We start from the raw sequence: 22,226 nt of genomic DNA on the forward strand, positions 1-22,226 counted from the left end.
GAATTTTTCATATCATCTACCCTGGAATTACCCATACGTTTCGTCTTTGGAGAAGAAAATTTAATGGCGTGTAAATATTTATGTTTTTCTGTTTTGTAACAATTTTATACAATTTTAATGTAGCAAATTGTTGCATAACTGAAAGTTCTGCTTGATCTATGATTTACTATAATAGCTGAAGTATTTAAAAGAAAATGTGAAGTACAATTTTCCAGCATTTAAAGTTTTGAATCATTTAGCATTTTTTATGAGCATTTGTAGTTTTCTAAAATAATTCATGTAAAATGAAAAGTGTCTTCATGACTTCAAGAACTAACATTAAATAAAAAATGTAGAATCCTTTAAATTTCTGTCGGACATTGTACTTTCTTAGAACAAGGACAAAAAGCTCATACTTATTCATAATTTTTTTCACTTTTCTACCAGAAAATACTGAATGAAATTAGCTACTTGTATGTTACGTTTTTATTAAAGTACTACATATTTTAACCAAAAATTGCAGCTGTAGAAACCTTGTACTTTGTTGTAAAAATGTGTACACCAATTACTTTTACTGGACAGCACAATTGCATGGTACAGCGAAAAGAGAAAAAAACAGCCATTTATTATTTGTTAAGAAGAAAGTTTAGTGCGAAAGTTATCTAAAGTGTTAAACTATATTTTTCTTTATTTCTTATGACAGCATGACACTGTATTTACAGGGTGTCTAGTGAACTTGAAAACCTTGAAAACCTGGAAGTCTCTTTGAATTCTTTTTAAACCTTAAAAGCTGGAAATCCCCTTGATTTTTTCAAGAAAACCTTAAATTTCTAATTCTATTTTTTTCTTCTTATAAAACAGTAATTTTATCGAAATTCGAAGAGTGATTTCAATATTTTAGCCAATTATGAAAAAAACGTCTCCTTTAAAAAAAATTTTTGAAGATATTTCAAGGCACTTTTTTAAGGTGGTAGACTTAGAAATTGTAAACATTATTAGTTTAAATTTTTGATTTTAATTCAGTTTCCGAATTAGAATAAGCCATGGCCATATAACGGGGTTTTTGAGGGGTTGAGCACTCGGTTTTTGAGTGTACAACAGATTTCAAAAGTTTACAAAATATTTCTAAAGATTTAAAAATATTTCAAACATTTCAAAATATTTTTAATATCCTTAACATTTCATAAAGATTTCTCGGATGTTAACGGTTTAAAAAAGGTGCGCACGCCAGATTTCAGAAAGATTTCACAGAAATTCCACAAGCATTTCATAACTTTAAAGATTTAAAGAGTTTCGAAGGTTTGAAAAAGGTTACACTACACCAGACTTCAAAGATTTAAAAAATTTGAAACGATTTCACGAGGTTTTAAAACATTTTAGAAGGTTTCAAAATATTTCAAATAATTCAATGACTTCAACAAATACAAAAGATTTTCCAAAGAAAGATTCAAGAAAGATTTCGAACATTTCGCTAAGATTTCGAACATTGCACAAAGATTTTCAAACTTTAAAAAAGATTTTAAAACATTTCAAAGATTTTAAATAACTTCAAAATTTTTTAATAGATGTCAAAAGATTTCACCAGGATTTGTAAAAATTTAAATAATTTCAACGAATTGACAAAGATTTCAAAAGATTTCACAAATATTTCAAAGATTTCGAACAATTAGCTAAGATTTCGAACATTACACAAAGATTTTCTTACTTGCAAAAGATTTGAAGGATTTCAAAACATTTCGAAGACTTTAAATAACTTCAAGCTTTTTTAGTTTATGTCCAAACATTTCACAAAAGTTTCAAATATTTGATCAAACATTCATAAAAATTTCAAAACAATACGAGAATTTCAAAGATTTTAACAAGGGTGCAGTACACCAGATTTCGAGGATTTCAAACCATTTCAAAGATTTTAAATGGTTTAAAAATGTTTGGCAACATTTCAAAGGGTTACAAAAAATTTTTCAAAGATTTTTCAATCATTTTAAATTATTCTTAAGGATTTCAAAACATTTCAAGAATTTCAAAAATTTTAACAAGGGTACAGTACACCAGATTTCAAAGATCGCAAAACATTTAAAAGATGTTTAATGATTTCAAAATTTTTCAACAAATTTGAGAAGATTTGAAAAGATTTTAACAATTTCAAATAAACAGAAAAGATTTTACGAACAAAGATTAAAGAAACATTTCAAAAGTATTTCAAAGATTTAAAAACAATTTAAATATTTTAAACGATATCAAAATTGTTTATAAAATTTCAAAATTTTGTTTGATTTCAAATATTCTAGTGATTTTAAACGATTAGAACAAATTTCATAAAGATTTCACAAATATTTTAAGTATTCCAGTGATTTCAAACAAATACAAAAGACTTAGAGAAGATTTCTTTAGAGAATTCATAAGGATTTCAAAATATTTCAAGCATTTCAAAACATTTCAGAAGATTTCAAAACACTTAAATGATTTACAGCAAAAACAAAAGATTTCGCAAACAAAGATTAAAGAAATAGTTCACAAAGACTTCAACGATTTCAATGATTTCAAGTACATTACAAAGATTTAAGAATATTCCTTAACACTTCAAAATGACGAATTATGTTCGCAAAAAATTATGAATTTTATTTATTTACGATTTGGATTTCTTTAGAAATTTTTGGCCAATAAAAAATGAAATGAATCATTTTTGACACGTATGACAAACGTTTATTTCATTATTTGATGTGAAAAAGGAGACCTGAAAAATTTTGATTTCTTGACCTGGAAAAAAATAACACGAAACAATAGACATTGTCAACGGACATTTTTCTATAAAATGTGCAGCGAAGTAATTTTTTCAATTTGTAAATGATTCGAAATTTTTTCAATCAATTACGAAAGCATACGAGAAATAGTTTTAGAAGTAAGAAAAATGTGTACCATTAGTAATATATGTGCCGTCTATTCTCTTTCAAAAAACAACGTAATTTGGTAGTAAATTATTATACTTTCTCGAACATAACAGCACGATTTTAAGTTAATTCCGTCCGCATTTTCCACAGTAAAATAAATGATATTACTCATATCTTATTATAGACATGCATTTTCAGTAAAGTTATCGTCGAATAGAGTCCACAGATGTATTTATTAGACATTGATAAAGAATGTGAGAAATTCAAGAATGTGTGAGAATTCATTTTTAAGCTTTTCTATCTATCTAAAAAATAAAGATACCTCAATTTTTGTACAGATTGTACTCACAATTTCAGCAGACGAAAATACTGAAATATGGGACAATTTACACGTTTTAGAGGAAAGTTTAGTCTATACTGATACAGAGTTTTTAATTTTCCAGTCGATTAGCAATCATTTCGTTAACCGTTTCTGGGCACAATGACAAATTTTATAGTCGAAAATGATTATTTGTTATAAAGTTAATAACAAAAATAATAGTGACGTTTCATTCTCGAAACCAAGAGAAAAATTTGCGCTTTAATGTTTACAAAAGTATTTTCTCTATTGTTATTTATACTTCTTCATGAAATGAACCTCCCTCATAGCAGGAGACCTCCCCTGTGCTTCTGAAACACCTGTAATTACCACTGTATGTCATGCTCACTACCTTATGTATCAGTAGCCAAAATTCCTAATTAATTGAATATTGATGTATAAGTGAACTAATTGTGAAACAGATTAAACATACTATTACTTTTATTTTTTATCGTGTTTATTAAAACCAGTTATCTGTAATTGTAAGTTTCTACCAGTCAAAAATAATGAAAGAAGTAATCTTGATGGATTTTCGAGAATATAAAATAATATTAACTTCGAGTTCACTAATGTGTTATTATTTAATTTTAAGGTTTAAAACTGCACCTGTATATACAGTACAAGGATTATTGAAATTGTAGACACTGTCAAAGGAATAAACCAATCTAATACTGCTCTAATACTTTTTTCAATTTAAAAAAAATCGCCTTATTAAACACCATGTACAAAAAGGTAATTCAAGTTAATCATTACTGTTTGCAGAGAATAAGATTTTTCTATGTGTAACAGGGGGTTTCAAACATAGATTCTGTGTGTACGAGAGATCCCAGGTCAATAGGTTAGATCTAATCCGTTTTCTATTATTAGAAATAAAAAGAATATTATTATTTTCTATTATTTAATATCTATTATTTGAACTATCAATTTTACTATCTACTCAGTTTTTCTATTGTACTATTCGAAACTTGACACTGAAATAGAGAATTGTGAAATGAAATCGTAAATGTTTATTTTTCTTTATTTCAATATTGCTAAACAAAATATCCAATGCATTTAATTGGGTTTCTATTACATAATATTCAAAACGCATACTCAATTATAAATTCGATAATGACAAATTTGTAAGTATGAATAGTTTAAAAATTGTAAAGTGGACTAAAAAATAATTGATTAAATTACTATATGCAATGTTTCAATTTATCTGTGATCACTTATTTTTATTATTATGAATATTTGATTAATTATATAGTATAATTAATGATAAAAAAATGTATTCGTGAACTATTATCGGCAATTACTTACTTCGAATTATTAAAATAAAATAATGTTTATTTCGAGTCCTATAGTTATACCAGGAAAAAGGGACTTTAAGGTTCGGCATTAGCAACCGAGATTTTTTTTTAGGTTTCATGACTTTTCTCTCAGTTTCCCCTCGAAAAAAAAAATCGTAAATCTTGAAGAAGGCCGGGCGATCTTGGGTAGTGATACAGCTGTGACTTGTGGAAACCTCTGCTGCATAATATACCACATGGCCAGTTCGGCGAATAACCACACTTTACACGGAACCGTACAGAAGCAGACACCTTTTTTCAAAAGGCGTCGAGCGGCTACGAGGGGCCAAGAGCGGCCGGGCAATGGACACCCTTCAACCTCTTTTCTTGTAAACTATATCCTCAAGAGACTTTAGCATAGCTCTTTAACGTCCAAATTATCCGAACTCACTTTACAGGTAAACCTACACTTTTATCGAATTTTTATTGATCCAAGCTTTATCGGTATACAAAACACTTTCTTTTAAGTCTTGATTCGTCTTGATATCTCTTTTCAAACCGGAGATATTTTTTTCTTGCATTAACAATTCTGATGACCACAATTTTCAATATTTTTAAATTTTCAAAGCTAGGTTCCATTCCCAAATAGACACAGACGCCAATTGAATTTTTTCCATTTTTGTCGTTACAGTTTTGCGACTTCAGGAACAACTGAAATTTGACTTTTAAAACTTATGCTTCGATAAGCGTAATTTTCTCCACATTTGTTGCTCTCACAAGAACAACAAATTTTTCACTGAGATACGATAAACGTCATTTAACAGGTAAAAACATTTCAAATCAGCATTGCTAAATGAGAAATCAGAGCGACTTTTTTTCAGTAAGATAGAGCTTCTTTTTCCCAAGTGTCAGAACTTTTTGTTCCGATAATAGATCCGCCAGCAAATAGCTCCTCTGAACCCAGAAAGAAAATAATGGAACCAAATATTAGAAAAAAATCAAAGCAAACAATCTCGTAACAAGCAATCCGTTCAATTTGATTGAAGGGAAAATCTACAAGAACCTCTCCAAATTTCTTACAATAATATTGGAAATCGTAGAAAACTAACACAGAATAATTTAAAATGACGAGATTCTGACGACAGTGAACCCTTACAAGACAGAAACAATTTAAATCAAAATAGAACACGTAGATTTCGACAACAAATAACGGACCAAACAGACGTTCACGAATGCGTGTGAATAACTCAGACTGAGATTACAAATTCGATAATTACCCTACTAATTAAACGCTCCCAGCTATTTATTTTTAATTAGAAATTATCCGAACCCCCTTCCAGAGAATCACTGATTGGCCTATCAAATTCGAAAATAACAAAGGATACAGTTCCGAAAAAGATTGGAGTTCTATCTTAAGTATAGAATACTTAGCAGACGAAGACCATTTTCAAGAACCACACATATCACTCACTTGTTTATATGGACATTTCTGTAAGATGCAAGATTTAATATCTTTATTGAGTTAATCACTTTACTGATGCGAAAAGATCGTACAACGATCTCTCGCGATTTACTGCTGCTCGCACACTGTTTTTCTCAAGCGATAAGGCTGTCATCACACACTCAAACTGAGAAATGACGTGATTTCAAACATACATTTAAATAATAAGGAAATCGAAAATAGCTTTGAAATAGGCGATTTCGGTGATTTGAATAATTTTCAATCGAAGAAAATCTCATAAAGACGAAACGTTAGAACTTTAAACATACCACCCGACTCATGAGTGGTAACTGCTTGGTGAAAAGAAAAAACAATAAGAGCCTAATAAAGTATTCGTCAACAACGCAAATACCGCCTGCCGTAAAGAAACTGTATACATATAACTAAAATTTAATAATCTTAGCTGCCCGCCATAATTTACTTAGTTTACAGAATAATTTCTTTTAAATCTAAATAATAACAGTTGTTCAGATTTCGCTCATTTCCTTCGCTCTGAATAGTTACAGACAAATCTGAGTAATCGGAAGTTCATATTCCGAACTGGAAATTTTTAAGCGAACAGAACGTACTAAATCTTCCCTTCCCTTGTAGCATTCAATTATACGACCTAACAACCATCTAGATGGTTGCAAGAAGATGCTGGCTCGCGCAAGCTACTACTAGCGCAAACTCGGACCTTTCAGCTTTAATCGGCGAGCCCCTTTGTCCAACTTTGGAAACCTTGATGTTTAATCCCCGAGCGATAACCTTAAAGCGATCATTTCCGATCGATTTATCTACGGTTTTATTTTGTGGTTAGCAACCTTCTAGATAGGAGCCATCGATTTGGATGTCCATCTCTATCCTTTTTAAATCAATATCAACAATATTTCAGACCTAACTCCAGACCTTGATTCCCACCTGGTTTCAAACCTAGACTTTCATGAAATTTCCCACCTAGATTCACAAGAAAAAACAAGTTCTAACTCGGACAAAAAAGAGGACTCAAACACAGAAACAAATGACACAACAAATTTAAGTTGTTATCACTGTGTTTTTACGGGACATTTTAAAAGGTAATACCCACATTATTCGTGTAACCAAGGAAACTAAAGGAGCGGGTATAAGGACCAAAAACAGTATAAACTAATACCGAGACACTTTTCCATTTGATGGCAAAATTCGAGAGTAAATTATTTTGAATTTAAGTTGATACAGGTTGCAAACGGTGAAACAGGCAATATAATTAATCAGGTTGTAATTCCAATTATAATCGGTAAACGCACAAAGGATTTAATGTTCAGGCTGGTCCCCAATCTTAAATCAGTAGGCATTTTAGGCACGGACATGCTAAAAGTCGTACGGATGACCATAAGATGTGACTCAGAAGCTTGGTGGTTACCAAGGGTTCCTCCCACCTGCTATCCTATGGTAGAATATTCAAACACGCTACTCTTGACTAATCCGGAAAAAATATAGAAATGAACCCTGCTATTAAAACTAAGGAAACTAAGGGAAGTAAAAATGTAAATATTAAGGAAAAATTATTAATTAAAAAGAAAGGATATATTAGTACAAATAGGAAACCGAAATTCGGAGGTAGCATAAACTTCAAAATTACTAGAGAGCATAAAAATAGTAGTTGAAGGTTACAAGTTACGGAAACCCCCCCGCACCTATCAATCCTAAGCAATCCCCAAAAACACAAAATACCCAAACTCCTGCAACATAACCTACAAGCGATGTTGCTAGATTAATAAGCATCACCACAAGTAACAAATTCCAGCCCCTCGAGATCATCATCACCCATGCCACTAGCGACGACTCAAGCACACACACCTTAGTTAGTTTAAACAAACCTCGAATTAGGAAAAAGAATAAGGAAAATGAATTAGGTAAAATTTTTGACAATTATAAATACGAGGACACATACAAGGATAACGATAGTAACCTATGGAAAAATAAAAAAAGTTACTAATCAGAAAAAATTAGGAAAGGAATCTCATTAAGCTAATCAGACATCGGAAATTGATAACAGAAATCAATGGCATAATTTAAAAAAAAGCGATTAAGTTCAACAATATTATGCAAAACTAGGGAAAAATTGACGTACAAAACAACTGTTCTCCACAAATCTGCGAAGGTTTTGTTGAGTTTAACGAAAGCCAGCAATTCCTATTAGAAAAGCTTCTCGAAAATAAAATAAAAATTCATTCGGGAAAAGAACATAGTGAAACCCATTTAACGAAACATAAAATTGTCATGCAGGACCACGATCCCATAAAACAGCGATACTACCAAGTGAGCCCTAAAATTAGAAAATTATTTATCAAACAGTTGGTAAATTGTTAGAACGTGACATAATAGAACCTTTTTGTGCTGATTGGTCGAACCCCATAGTTATGATAAAAAACCAGAGAAAGATTAAAGATTCTGCTTAGATTTTAGAAAGGTGAATAACATTACAAAAAATACCTCTACCTAATCCCACTCATGACAGAAATATTGGATACTTTGAGATCAGAAAAGTTTATTTCCAAAATTGATTTAAAATTGGCTTGGTCACAAATATCTTTAGAAAAAAATTCAAAACCAATAACAGCATTCACAGTTCCTGGAAAGGATATCTACCAATTTTAAAAGGTGAGATTTGGTTTAAAAAATGCGCAAGCCTCTTTTCAGAGGATAATAAATAAAGTTCTCACTCCAGACTTAAAGCCCAATGGTTTTTATTATTTAGATGATATTTTTATAGTAATTTAAAATTTTGAAAATCATTTAAAATACTTGAATATCGTATTAGATCAAATGAATGACGCGAGTTTAACGGTCAGTTATGAAAAAGGTGAATTCGGCTGATTAGAGATTACATTTTTAGGTTCCAAAATTAACGACAAAGGACTCAAAATAGATGAAAAAGAAATTCAACTAATATTACAATTTCGTAAACCAAATAATATTAAACAATTACAGCGTATGATAGAGATGGTAAGTTGGTATAGAAAATTCATTCCACACTTTACCGAAACAATAGAACCAATGAACAGATTACTTAAAAGGGGAACGGGGGATAAGCACTTTCAAAAAAAAATTTGTGTTTATTTGTCGTCAAATATTTTAAAAATATTGTGTCAAAATTATAAGTCAATTGCAGATAAGTCTATGTTGAGATATCGCTGGAACCGCGAATCATCTTTTTCAAGATGTGTGCTCGAAATTGCTCTATCACTAGCTTATTTCACGATATTTTTTCACAAAAAATGACTAATTAATGTTAAAATAATACTTTGTAACATGCAAGACATTTAAATACATCTACTTTAACTAGATCTCTAAAAAAATTCAGAAAAAAGCGTTTTTTTCATGCATTATCGCCCATTCCCCCTTAAAAAAGATAAACAATGGGATTGGGGATTAAAATAGGATGATGCATTCCAAAGAATTAAAGACCTTTTAACGTCAGCGCCAATTTTAAGATGTCCAAATTTCACACAACACTTTCCTCGAAACTGACGCGAGTAAAACAGGGTTGGGAGCCGTACTTACGCAAACAATCGACGACGTAAACTATGTAATCGGTTACGCGAGTGGATGTTTAAACGGCGAAGAATCTTATTATTCGAACTCTGAAAAGAATGCCTAGCGGTAGTTTATGCCATACGAAAATTTAGGCCATATTCAGAAGGTTATAGTTTTAAAGGATTTACGGACCGCTGAGGGTTGAAGTGACCCCATAACCTAAAAATCTCCACCGGCCGATTAGCCAGATGGGCATCAGAACTACTAGAATATGACTACGAGGTCATATAACAAAAAGGTAGCTCAAATTTTGTCCCTAATTCTCTTTCAAGATCGGGAGAATCAGCCAAAAATATAGTGTTTGTGTTAACTCGTAGCGTAGAAAAACTGACAGCAGAGTTTTTTCAAGATTAAAAAATTCTAAGTATAGTTATGCGTAGTACTTGAAAAGACGAACATTTTCTCCTTATTACTTTTTTTTTAATTATAAAAAAATACCAGAGTTATAGCACTAACGAAATTGAAACAAAAAAAAACGAGAATGAGGATTTTGAATCTGAATTCTGAATCCACGTGCTAAGGTCGTTGTGAAATCCGCACGCTCAATTGTGTACCCAAAGAAGGTCTATAAAACTGCTATTTTTTACTTTTTGGATAGGAAAAGTACCTTTTGTTTTATTTGTAAAAGCAGTATTAAAAATAGAAAAATTAAATTTTTAGACAGACGTACAAACTAAGAAAACATAAGGAGGCCAAATTTGCGTTCATAATATTTTAACAAAGAAACTTTTTCACCTAAATTATATCTGCAAATTCTCTTCAAGCCATTTACGCCGTAAAAAATAACATCAAAAATAAACAAATTAAATTGAAGAGAAAACGACCCAAGTTGCAATGAAATATTTAATCACACATTTTTTTTATATGATGGGGACTTTAAAAAAAATTTTAAACGAGATAATGAGAATACAAATGTTTCAATACAATTACATATTATGAATTGTAATAATTTTAATTTATTGGGGTGCAGTTCCGAATAGCTGAATTCTCTGATTTTATTTAAACTTTACATACTTATGTACTTCGATGTACTGATTACGACTTTGATAGTAAAAATTGACGACTAGGCCATCTTGATGGTCAAACCATGAAAAAACCATTAAAGTCGTAGTTGTGCTTATCTAAGCCAATATGCCAAATTTCGCAAAATTTTCTTTAAAAAAGTTGTAGCTCCCATTGAAGTACATATTTTTTGTTACAAATATGTTTTCTGCGTGTAATAGTTTCCGAGAAAATAAATGATAAAACGATTTTCATGTAAAAAACATATAAACATCATCGATTTTTGATTTTATCTCAGCCAATACGCAATATTCTGCAAAAATTTTCGAACAAAAGTTGTAGACCTCATTGAGATACAAATTTTCCTATCAAAGCATTTTTTTCCACGAGTGATAGTTTCCGAGAAAATTAGTGATACATCTAACGATCAACTATTTCGGCACTCTGCATTACCGTGGAAACAGGCCCTGAGTGGCGACAAGAGTAATTAGGCACCTCTGTGATTAATTACAGAAATAATGCTGTTCAAATCTCTACCATTTCCCCCTACCTATTTCCAGCTTTTCGTGGCGAGCGGAAAGGCACCCCTGTGACTGGCTTCAGAAATAATGTTAGTCAAACCCCCTACCCCTTTCCCAGGTCCCATAGATAACGGGAAGACACCGCTGTGACTGGTCAAAGAAATAATGTTATTGAATCCGCTACCCCTTTCCCAAGTCCCGTAGGGGGCAAAAAGACACCCCTCTGATTGGTCACATAAATATAGTTGGTCAAACCCCTACCCCTTTTACAGGTCCTGTGGGGGGCGGGAAGGCACCCTTGTGGCTGGTCACAGAAATTATGTTGTTGAAACCCCTATCCCTTTCCCAATTCCCGTGGGGGCGGGAAGGTAACCCTCTGATTGATCACAGAAATAATTTTGCTCAAATCCCTACCCTTAACCTTCGTGTGCCCACCCAACTTTATCCACGTTGTCTGCACACCCAGGATACCCATTTATCCATCTCTCTTTTCAAAATTTTTTAAATATGTATGCGAAACAAATTTTTTTTCGTTTATACCAATAAATCAACATCAGAAGTAAGTGCCAGGGGCATATTTAAAACAATATACATACTGCAGCTCGTTCAAAAGGAGAAGCGAAGGTGTTGCTGTGAGTGGGTAGAGCCTGCGACATCGCTGTAGTCAGTGCAAATCGTCCTTTTCGGTGGTCTGGATGTCTAAACACAGACGTCAAGAATGTGAACAATAAAGGTTTTTATCATCTCAAATCTCATGTATCCTATCATTACTCAACGCATTTCACGTAAATATGTGAAATGTCTTGATAAAGAAGTTATAATCCACTCAAAATTGAATTTTTTTTATGGTGGGTACCCTGGTACCCTGGGTGTGTCCACCAAGAATGTGTACTTAAAATCGATTATTTTTGCAAACAAAAAAATCTTAAATGAACTATATGCACTATTCGCTTACAATTGAACCAAATGAAGAGGATCTGGAAGCCCGAAGCGGATTTTTTTTATTCCAGTTACAAGCACAAATGTACAGTGGTGGGTGCACGGGTACTCGAGTGTTTACACGAAGGTTAAGGTTTTTTTCATAAAAATCTATGTATCACTAATATTTGCGAAAACTATCACTCGCATATAAAAATTTTTTAATCATGAAGTATGTGACTTGATGAGCTATACAACTTTTTTCAAAATATTTAGCGATATGGGGGCCTTGGCTTATACGATCGCAAAATAGCATGATTTCTAGGTTTTTAATAAATGAAAATCGATTATCACTAATTTTCACGAAAATTATCACTCTTACAAAAAAATGTACGTTACAAAGAATATCTATTTTGATGAGATCTTTAACTTTTGTTTGAATGATTTTGCATATTGGCTTAGATAAACGCACAAAATTATCATTCCTATGGTTTTTTCATGCTTTTACTATGAAAATAGCCTTGCCGCCAATTTGAAGTATCATATTTGTAATCAGCGCGTCAAAATACAAAAGTATACAAAGTTTGAAAAAAATCGGAGAATTCAGCTATTCGAAACTCTATCCATTTATTGAAATGATAGATTTTTCATGCTAGCTAAGAATAAAAATTAGTGCAAATTAAGGAGCAAATATTAAATTAATCATGAAAAATAAAATTTTATATTATTTTGCAATATCTGAATAAGAGATACCAACCCGAGATGCAGATATAAATATAATAAATATTTTATATAATATGTTTGAACATAGTGTAGAGAAGTTCACAGTTTGGAAGGAGAGATTTATGGCAAAATTCCACGCTCATCCACGAGGGAGACCGCGGGGGTCGAGCTAGACACACATTTCCCTAAATCTGTGGAAAATATACTGAAATGAGACAAGATATACTCTAGGTATACTCCAACTTTTATGTTGTACCCGCGCACAATATAATTTTTATTTTTATTTTAATTTTTTTCACGACTTTTTCCTTGAAATTCAAATCCTGTTTAAGCTCACGTTCCTAAGCTAATTCGAATTTTTTCAGCCAATTCATCGCCCCTGTTGGACTTCTTATATTCCGGGAGCTCGCGATAATTCTATGGACGTCATTTTAGTACTCACTAAAATTTCAGATTCTTTTGTTTTCATAGTCAACAGTTCGAAATTCGTTGACTGACTAACAACTGTTGGTGTATTTTGCAACAATTTATCGTTAAACTCGTAAAAATTCAAGTGAAAAAACGTCATTTTAGTACTCTTGAAACCCCCGGGGAATGATTGTTTAGATGCTAAAAACTAACAATAAGTTTGACTGGCAGTTCCTAAGTGGTGCCAAAGTTAACTGGCAGACTGTCAAACATGTAAAAAAGTCGAGTGAAAAAACGTCATTTTAGTACTCTTCAAACCCACGGAGAATGATTGTTTGGATGCTAAGAACTAACAATAAGTTTAACTGGCAGCTCCTGAGTGGTGCCAAAGTTAACTGGCAGACTGTCAAACATAGACAAAATTCAAGTGAAAAAACGTCATTTTAGAGCTCTTCAAACCCACGGGGAATGATTGTTTGGATATTAAGAGCTAACAATGAGTTTGACTGGAAGCTCCTGAGTGGTGACAAAGTTAACTGAAAACTGTTAAGCATTTTAAAGATTCGAGTGAAAAAACGTCATTTTAGTACTCTTCAAACACACGGGGAATGATTGTTTGGATGTTAAGAACTAACAATGAGTTTGACTAGCAGCTTCTGGATGGTGACAAAGTTAACTGCAGACTGTCAAGCATTTTAAAGATTCGAATGAAAAAATGTCATTTTAGTACTCTTCAAACACACGGGGAATGATTGTTTAGATGCTAAAAACTAACAATAAGTTTGACTGGCAGCTCCTGAGTAGTGCCAAAGTTAACTGGCAGACTGTCAAACATGTAAAAAATTCGAGTGAAAAACGATATTTTAGTACTCTTTAAAACCACGGGGAATGATTGTTTGGATGCTAAAAACTAACAATAGGTTTGACTACCAGCTCCTTAGTGGTGCCAAAGTTAACTGGCAGACTGTCAAACTTGGAAAAAATTCAAGTGAAAAAAAGTCATTTAAGTACTCCTCAAACCCACGAGGAGTGATTCTTTGGATGCTAAAAACTAACAATAAGTTTGACTGGCAGCTCCTTAGTGGTGCCAAAGTTAACTGGCAGACTGTCAAACATGGAAAAAATTCAAATGAAAAAACGTCATTTTAGTACTCCTCAAACCCACGAGGAATGATTGTTTGGAGGCTAAAAACTAACAATAAGTTTGTGTGGCAGCTCCTGAGAGGTGCCAATTTTAATTGGCATACTGTGAAACATGTCAAAAATTCGAGTGCAGTGGGCAGATTTTTTTGCGTATTTACATTGTTTTAAATTCGAAATACACATAAGCTTCATGCTTAAAAAATTTATCACACTATTTGGACATTTTTAGGTAAAAAAATATATGCAATCACTTTAAATGTTACTTAATACTATATGATTTACCAACTTTCAAAATGATATAGCTTAATTCTTTGTTTTGAAATTTGTTAATCTTTGGAGGATTGGAATTTTACAGTGTTTTAGTTTCCCATTCAAATATTTAAAATTTCACGGCATTTTCGATCTTTAATCTTTCAAAGTTTCTTAATAAAGCCTTGAAAGACAGTTTTAAATTATATAATTTCAGATGTAAATGTAAAGCAATTTCGAAGTGAAAATATTGAAATTGTGCAATTTAAAACATTGGCATCATATTATAGCACTCTTGTTTTATATTATTTTTACAACTTGAAACCACAATTTTCAACACATCTCCACATTTTTCGACCCCTTGAATCTGAAAATGACGTTTTTACGGTGGCGTATGTCTGTCTGTCCGACCGTCAGCCCTCCCGGTAGTTCGTCCGTCTGTTCGTAAACACGATAACTGTCGAAATAACGAACGGACCTAATCGAGCATCATCACACTTTTTTGAGGTCCTAAAAGAAAAGAAGATTTCCTTAACTAGCCACCTATTTGCAGTACTCAGAAGGCCAAAATATTTATCCTAATGACTTTTTCGATAAAAGGAAATTAATAGAGTTATAGCCATTCATAATTAAAACAATGGATAAGATGTTAAAAATGACATACACCAGGCCATAGGATTAAGGTGTTGAAAGAATCCTTTATTCACATTATTCGAGGTTTCGAAAACTATACGTTTCTATTGAAAGTGAGGTTAGGAATTTACAATTTTTTGTTATATTTACCTTTAAGTTATCTCCATTTCAGGTTAGTAAATTAAATAAATGATATTGTTGATTTTTTAAAAAGACATTATATTATACCACAGATATAAAAAAGGCAGTAGATAACCTTAGAGCCTACACTTTGGTGAGATGGAAACAAACATACGTTTTGCTCCATTTTCAAACGAGAAAAAGAGAAAGAGGACCAATTAACAGAGAAGCATGTAGCATTGCCGTATCACAAGTCTGGTAATGAGGGTTCTAAAAAAAATAGAAGGAAAAAAGAATTACAAATGATTGGTAAACATGAAAAAATGGCTATTTAGACTACTGATAAAATATAAACTATGAATAAAAAGTTACAATAATATTATTATTAAATTAAAAATTATAAAAAATTCAAAAATTTGAAAAAGAAAATTAGAATATTATCAGTTGGATTTATATAAGAAAGAAATAGCTGTGCATGCAAAGAAAAATAGTAAAAAACTGGTTAAATTAAAGTTGAATCTGGTAATACAAAATTAGTTAATTTCAAATGTAATTATTATTTTCTTTTGTTTTTTTAATTTCTGTAATTAATTTGAAAATTTAAATCTTTATTAATTTTTTTAATTAAAAAGTTCGAGATTATATTATATACTGGACTATAATTATTTGGATAAGAAATTATATTTAAACAATTATTACCATTTTTTAAATGAGAAACATTTCCGCTTTTAGTCGTTTAAGTTCGTTAGGTTCATGGTGTAAAATAATGACATTTTCCCAATCAATAAGATGTCCAGTTTCGACCTGCTGTTTAGCTGTGATTTCATTGTTTTTGGGATTTTGTCTAAAATTATCATAATGTTCCTTGATTCTCGTAGAGAGTAATCAACCAGTTTGGCCAACATAACACTTTTCACAATTGAAACATTGAATTTTGTATACAACATCAATAAGGTGGAAATTGTCTAAAGAATCTTTGCCTGGTTTTATAAATTTATCTAATTTTGAATCAATTCGAGAAATTGTTGCGATATTAAAATCATTAAGAATTCTTTTGATTTCAAAAGATAACTTTCCATGGAAAGGTATAGAAACTAAACGTTTAAAAACGAAATTTCTAACTATATTTGCATTTTTTGGTTTAGAAAGAGAATCGTTAATTGTTTTAATTTTGTTATTCATATGTATTTAAATAAATGACATTGGATAAATATTTAAATACAGAGTTTTTTAAATAAATTCAATATTTGACTTGTGAAATGATTCAAGAGATAATTTAAGAGCTGTGTCAACAAGATATTTAATTATGGAAATTTTATATTGTATTGGATGGTTAGAGAAAAAGTTGAGATATCTACCAGAGTAAGTATCTTTACGATACCAATCAGTAATGATATTACCTGAATCAGTCTTTATAACTTTAACATTTAAGAAAGGAATGGAGTTATTACGATATCACGATATTACGATATTACGATATTTCTGTTCAAGTGGTTGGCTGCAAATATCTAACTCTAGCCAAAGCGTCATCCGCAAGCGCAGTTGATGTTGATATTATATTCAAGTGATACTTTGTATACAATAAGTGCATATGTGAAACATCAGAATTATTTAATATAACCTCCTTTAGCCTGAACTACCCGCTCAAGCCTGAACCGAAATCGAGAACAGGCCCGTTTCACCTCTGTTTTGTCCATGTTAGTCATCATTGCAGTCAGATTGCAGTCTGGGCTAGACAGTGGCCACAAATTTGGGAACCAGTGGTGATGCATATTACTGTACAGCCGAGCCTGAGTCTTGCTGAACTTGTGAGCTGGTGCAGAGTCCTGCTGAAACACGTATTTCCTTCCAGAGGCCAATTTGTACATCCAAAGCCGAAGGGTATATTACCCATGTAGGGTAAGGCCCACTAGAATTGGTCACAGAAATAATGTTCTTCAAACCCATAACCATTTCTAACGTCTCGTGTGGACGGGAACATAATTCCGGGGACTGGTCATCGAAATTGTGCAGTTTACATCACTCCCTACTTTTTTTCAACATCTGGCTTAGGAAAAGGCCTATTCTAACTGGTCACAGAAATAATGTTGTTCAAAGTACTTTCCCCTTCCAACGTCTCGTGGAAGGCTGTAAGGCACCCCTATGCCTGGTCACAAAAATTATATCGGTTAAATCCCAACCCTTTTCCAACTTGTGGAGCTCTGAAAGCTCCGCTATCAATGGTCAAAGAAATAATGTTCGTCACATCCCTACTCCTTTTTAACGCCTTGTGGGGACGGGAAGACACCTCATTGACTGGTTGTAAAAATAATTATTTAATATTTATTTTTTAAGTTTTTACGTTTAAATGTGATAGTCTTTATATCTAATTGAAATGAATTTTTTTCATCGACTGAAATAATGGAGATAAAACATTTTATTCTCTTATTTTACCATGCAATTGACTTTAAACTAGATCCATTATTATGTTTGCAAGGCTTCCGTATACCATTGCTTTAACAGCTTCACGGTCCGTTTGTTATGCATAGAACAGACTTCAATAACTAATTAGATTAATGGTTGTATGGTTGATAAGTTTTCAGTTTTACGTTTCAATTTCTATAACCAAAGCCCTTATCGATCATTGACCTTCCCACTCATTTTTATTACAGTGGTGTTCATCGAATATCTGATGTAGAAGCTTTAGCTACCAAGAGAGATGTTGAAGCAATTTGCAAAGAGCAAAATTCTATATCTTCCTATGATGGAAGTAACATACAGTTTACATCAGGAACGACAGGAAAGCCAAAAGCCCCAATTCTGAGCCATAGATCCTACGTAAATAATTCAAGACAGGTAAGATTATTAAAACATACCAAATTTCTGCGACGTGTTGTGATTAGACTATACGTGTTTTCCATTAATCAGTTTCAAGATGAAATTTGTATAAAAAAAGTAAACTTATTTTCAATTAAAATTATCATCATAATATTATTATTAATAACTGTTTAAAAAATACATATATCTGAAGGGAAGTATGTATGCTTTTCCTATTACTTTTGATTAAAAAAATTAAAAACCTAAGTTTCTCCTTACAGTATACTTTCTTTCAGAAATTGTAATATTCGGTGTTACTTTCTTGAATGAATTTTTGTTTAACAATGTGATTGATGTTAATAAATAATGAAATTACGATTTTTGTAACAACCTGACTGTTTAAGGTAGTCACTCTCGTAAAATAAGATTTGCAAACAAGTAATGGCATTATAATTTGATATGTTTACGTTCCAATTTACCTACACGCAGAAAAAAGAAATGTAATATTTACTAATCAAGAATTGTAAAGAGTTTCTTGTAACCGTAACAGTATAAACTGTTCCTAATAAGAGGGTGAAAATGTCAAAATCACATAGCATTTCGTAAATGTCTCAGTGAAAATCAGGTTAATTCAACGGTTATCCTTCAGTAAAATAAACCTCTATTCCCTCATATTGCATACTGAACGACATGTAAAATCCACTGAACCGAGATTACAATAGTAGTGCAGTGGACATTACCGAAAGATCGGCACATGCTACCGATCCGAACGGTTTACTTAACTCGCCCCTAAAGTCGCAAAGCAACCTATCCGCGCGGAGCACCGGTTGAATTCACGACGCAATCGGCAATGAATGGATTGAATCACCTAAAAAACATTCCTTTTCGACATTTCTGTGAGAGTCGTCACATTACTCCACATCTCACTTAGCAAGGGAGGGGTTTTATAAAAATAGCACCATTTTGGATGGCACAGCTTATTCACAGATCGCGTACACTTGAGAGATTATTGGAGCAAGACGTGTTTTTGTTCTGTGACTGTCTCAGCTGACATATAGATATGATATGAATTCTACAACTTTTGTTGTGTGCCGCGATGGCATGGTTGCGTATTCAGAAGTCGTTCCCGAGGTCACCACCCTCAGTTACAAATGCATTTCAAAATTATTTTGAAGATCGCAACTCGTATACTAGTGTAGTGGTTAAGACTGTTGACTTGCTAACTTAGGTTTATGCGTTCGAATCTCCCCCATTGCATGCGAAATTTTAATTGTATGATAAGCATTATAACTTACAAATAACGATTAAATTATAAGTATATCCGAAAATATTTATAAGAAATAACCGTGCTCTTATTTATTAATTATTTTTTAGCAATACTTTTTCACAATTTATAGTAATGTTTTAACTGTAGTCTACGCCGATAACATAATTCAGATCTTTTTATATTATTCGTTAAAGTGGCAGAATAAGGCAGAATAAGGACTGAATCGGGAAAATCTACTGATCCACAGGTCAGCACTACTTGAGAATCGGTACTAGTAACCATCATTGATAGTCATTCTTATTTGCCTATAATTGTAACGTTTACTGAACTGTCATGTTCTCCAAATACGTACTAGGAAGATCGGTAGATTTAACTTGGTTTTCAGTGAAATGTAAGGTTCTTTTTTCTGCGTGTACCTTATATTTTGAAATATCAGATCTGTCATTATAATATAATTCAAGAGCAAAATAATTTAATAGAAACTTCTTTATTCACATTTTCTATAATGAATGGTATTTATTTATTTTATCTGTGAAGTTTATGTACCGCTCTTTATTGGAAGAAGGGTCATTCCAGAAAATATGGTCAGATTGGTGCTACGAGCTATTAAAAAAAATGTTACTAAGATATAGTATTTCTAGATGTTCCTCAGATCACATCTCACCAAAATAGTTTTGAAAGTTTCACAGAAAGTGAAAAAGTCTTATACTTACCCCATTAACGAATAACTTCATAATTGTTTAATTCTTAACAACTTAATTAATTAAAAATCATATTATTATCTAAGAATGGGATCTTCTTATAGTGCAATATATATTTTAATTCAAATATTGTTTTCAAAATTACAAAATATTTTAAAATAGTACACATTTTTAATTTACGGTCGTTTAACATAAGATTTTCCCCGTATGAATGGTCTCAAAATATTGAATCCACTATTTTGCAACAGTTTTATGTCTAATATAAATAAAGGACTGTAAAACATATAAAAGAATTACGCAACTTTATAATGCATTGACACTATGATTTTAAAAGAATGTTGCAGTGTTACATATGCCATTTTTGACGCTACAACATGGACAGTGATCTGGCGATATTTTCTGGAATAGCCCAGAATAATAATATTAAGGGCTTATAAATTTCAAACAATAATTCATATAATTTTCTAATTCTTGGGTTTCCAGCATTTATTTTTTTTTCTCATTTCATACAGCTGGTCTCTATAAAGAAATTTAAATATTATTCCTATAGTTACAAATAATTCTTGGGAAGATGTTCATATCTTATATGTGTTTCGTGTATTTCAGGGTGCTGAAAGGTTTGAGCTACACAATGCTCATCACAAAATTTGTGTAAATGTCCCTTTTTTTCATGCCTTTGGCATGATTACTCAAGTTTCAGCTTGGCACGCAGGATCAACATTAATCCTTCCTGCACCAACATTTAATCCGGTAAATTCCCTGGAGGCTATTATCCAAGAAAAATGTTCAGCAGTCTTTGGAACCCCAACCATGTGGGTAAGAAATATCGCAGATATTTTTGGTGGCTGAATTTTCTACACGATTTTACATCAATATATTTTATTTTCTCAAGGATATTGTATTGATCTGAATCACATATTGAGAACATTTTTCCGTAGATTTTCAGACCAAATAATTAGACTAAAAAATGTATTATTGTTGTGTTACGTGGTAAATAACCAAAGTTTATTTTGTATGTATTGCTGAATTGCGGAGCGTAATTCAGTACGTCATTATTGCTCTGAGGCTAGAGTAGAGCTGAATATGCTTCGGGCCTGGAAGCTACACTATGGCCCACGTATGCTAGAGGCATGTACAACCCAGGAGTTGGGATGTGGGGATGAAATTAGTTCTCTCGTAACACCCCTCTTTTCAGACAAGTTTTGGTCCTCCAAAAATCTACAATTTTACCCTTCTGGGTTCAATTGGAATACCCACTTCCAGTAGTGGGAGCGTACTTGGAGCATAAGTCACTACATGCGGCCGTACGTTATTTTTGTTCTTTATAGAAAATAGGCATATTTTCTTAGGAATACAATTAAAAAGTTTATTTAATATCCCACTTTTGTATAGCGCAAATAATAAAATGCAAGCTATCGCGACGTAGCCTAAATATTGAAACCATTCAAGACTAGTCTTTTTCAAAGTTTTAATTCGTCTGCGCGTTGGTATTCGATTTAATATACGCATTTTGTTGTTTTTAATTTTAGTCCCAATTCTTTTATCCTTTCAAACACTTTGATCAAATTTTTGTTGTGATCATCTACGGTTTTTCTTATAATTACTATGTCGTCGATGCACACAGAGCATTCTCGGCCAATTAGCCCTATAAGGCGTTGTCCATTATTTTTTTTAATGTAGCTGGTGCATTTTTTAGTCCGAAAGGCATACGGTTGTATTAGTATTGACCTTGAGATGTTGAAAGTGCAGTATATTTTTTGGATGCTTTGTTGTTTGGAATTTGGTGAAAACCTGCAGTCATATCAAAAGCAGAGAAAAGCTTCACTTGTCCTAATTGGTCGAGAATATCATCGAAAACAGGTAAGGGATACGCATCTTGGTCGGTATCCTTATTAATGTGTCTATAATTTCACTATCTGTCCTGAAAACAGCGTAATTTCGTCCTCTGTCAGCTCTGTATATGGTAATAAGTCTCCAGGTAGTGTAAAGAACTCATTTTATGTTGTAACAATTTTGTTAATTTGTTGTCAAATTGATGGTTCTATGCAGTTTAACTGCATAATTTTTTGAAGTTCTAACTTCTATGAGAGCCTTTGAGGCCTGTAGTACGTTAAATCCCACCTTTTTTGTTAGTCTCGTCTCGAGACTGTATATTTAGGAGTTTTGCGTAGTTTATTTCCTCTGGAATTT

At 32.2% G+C, this 22,226-nt stretch overlaps 1 protein-coding gene across 3 annotated transcripts in view; it reads left to right on the plus strand.

Moving 5' to 3' along the window:
- Window positions 1–22,226, plus strand: part of LOC117178191 (medium-chain acyl-CoA ligase ACSF2, mitochondrial) — a 267,801-nt gene that overhangs the window by 118,379 nt on the left and 127,196 nt on the right. For all 3 annotated transcript variants that reach the window (XM_033369485.1, XM_033369484.1, XM_033369483.1), the window contains exons 3-4: window positions 17,924–18,107; window positions 20,643–20,852. In XM_033369485.1, coding sequence (XP_033225376.1) covers window positions 17,924–18,107; window positions 20,643–20,852 — 394 coding nt within the window. The remainder of the gene's footprint in view (window positions 1–17,923; window positions 18,108–20,642; window positions 20,853–22,226) is intronic.

This window comes from Belonocnema kinseyi, chromosome 8 (genome assembly GCF_010883055.1).
Source record: "Belonocnema kinseyi isolate 2016_QV_RU_SX_M_011 chromosome 8, B_treatae_v1, whole genome shotgun sequence".
NCBI classification, from domain to species: Eukaryota; Metazoa; Arthropoda; class Insecta; order Hymenoptera; family Cynipidae; genus Belonocnema; species Belonocnema kinseyi.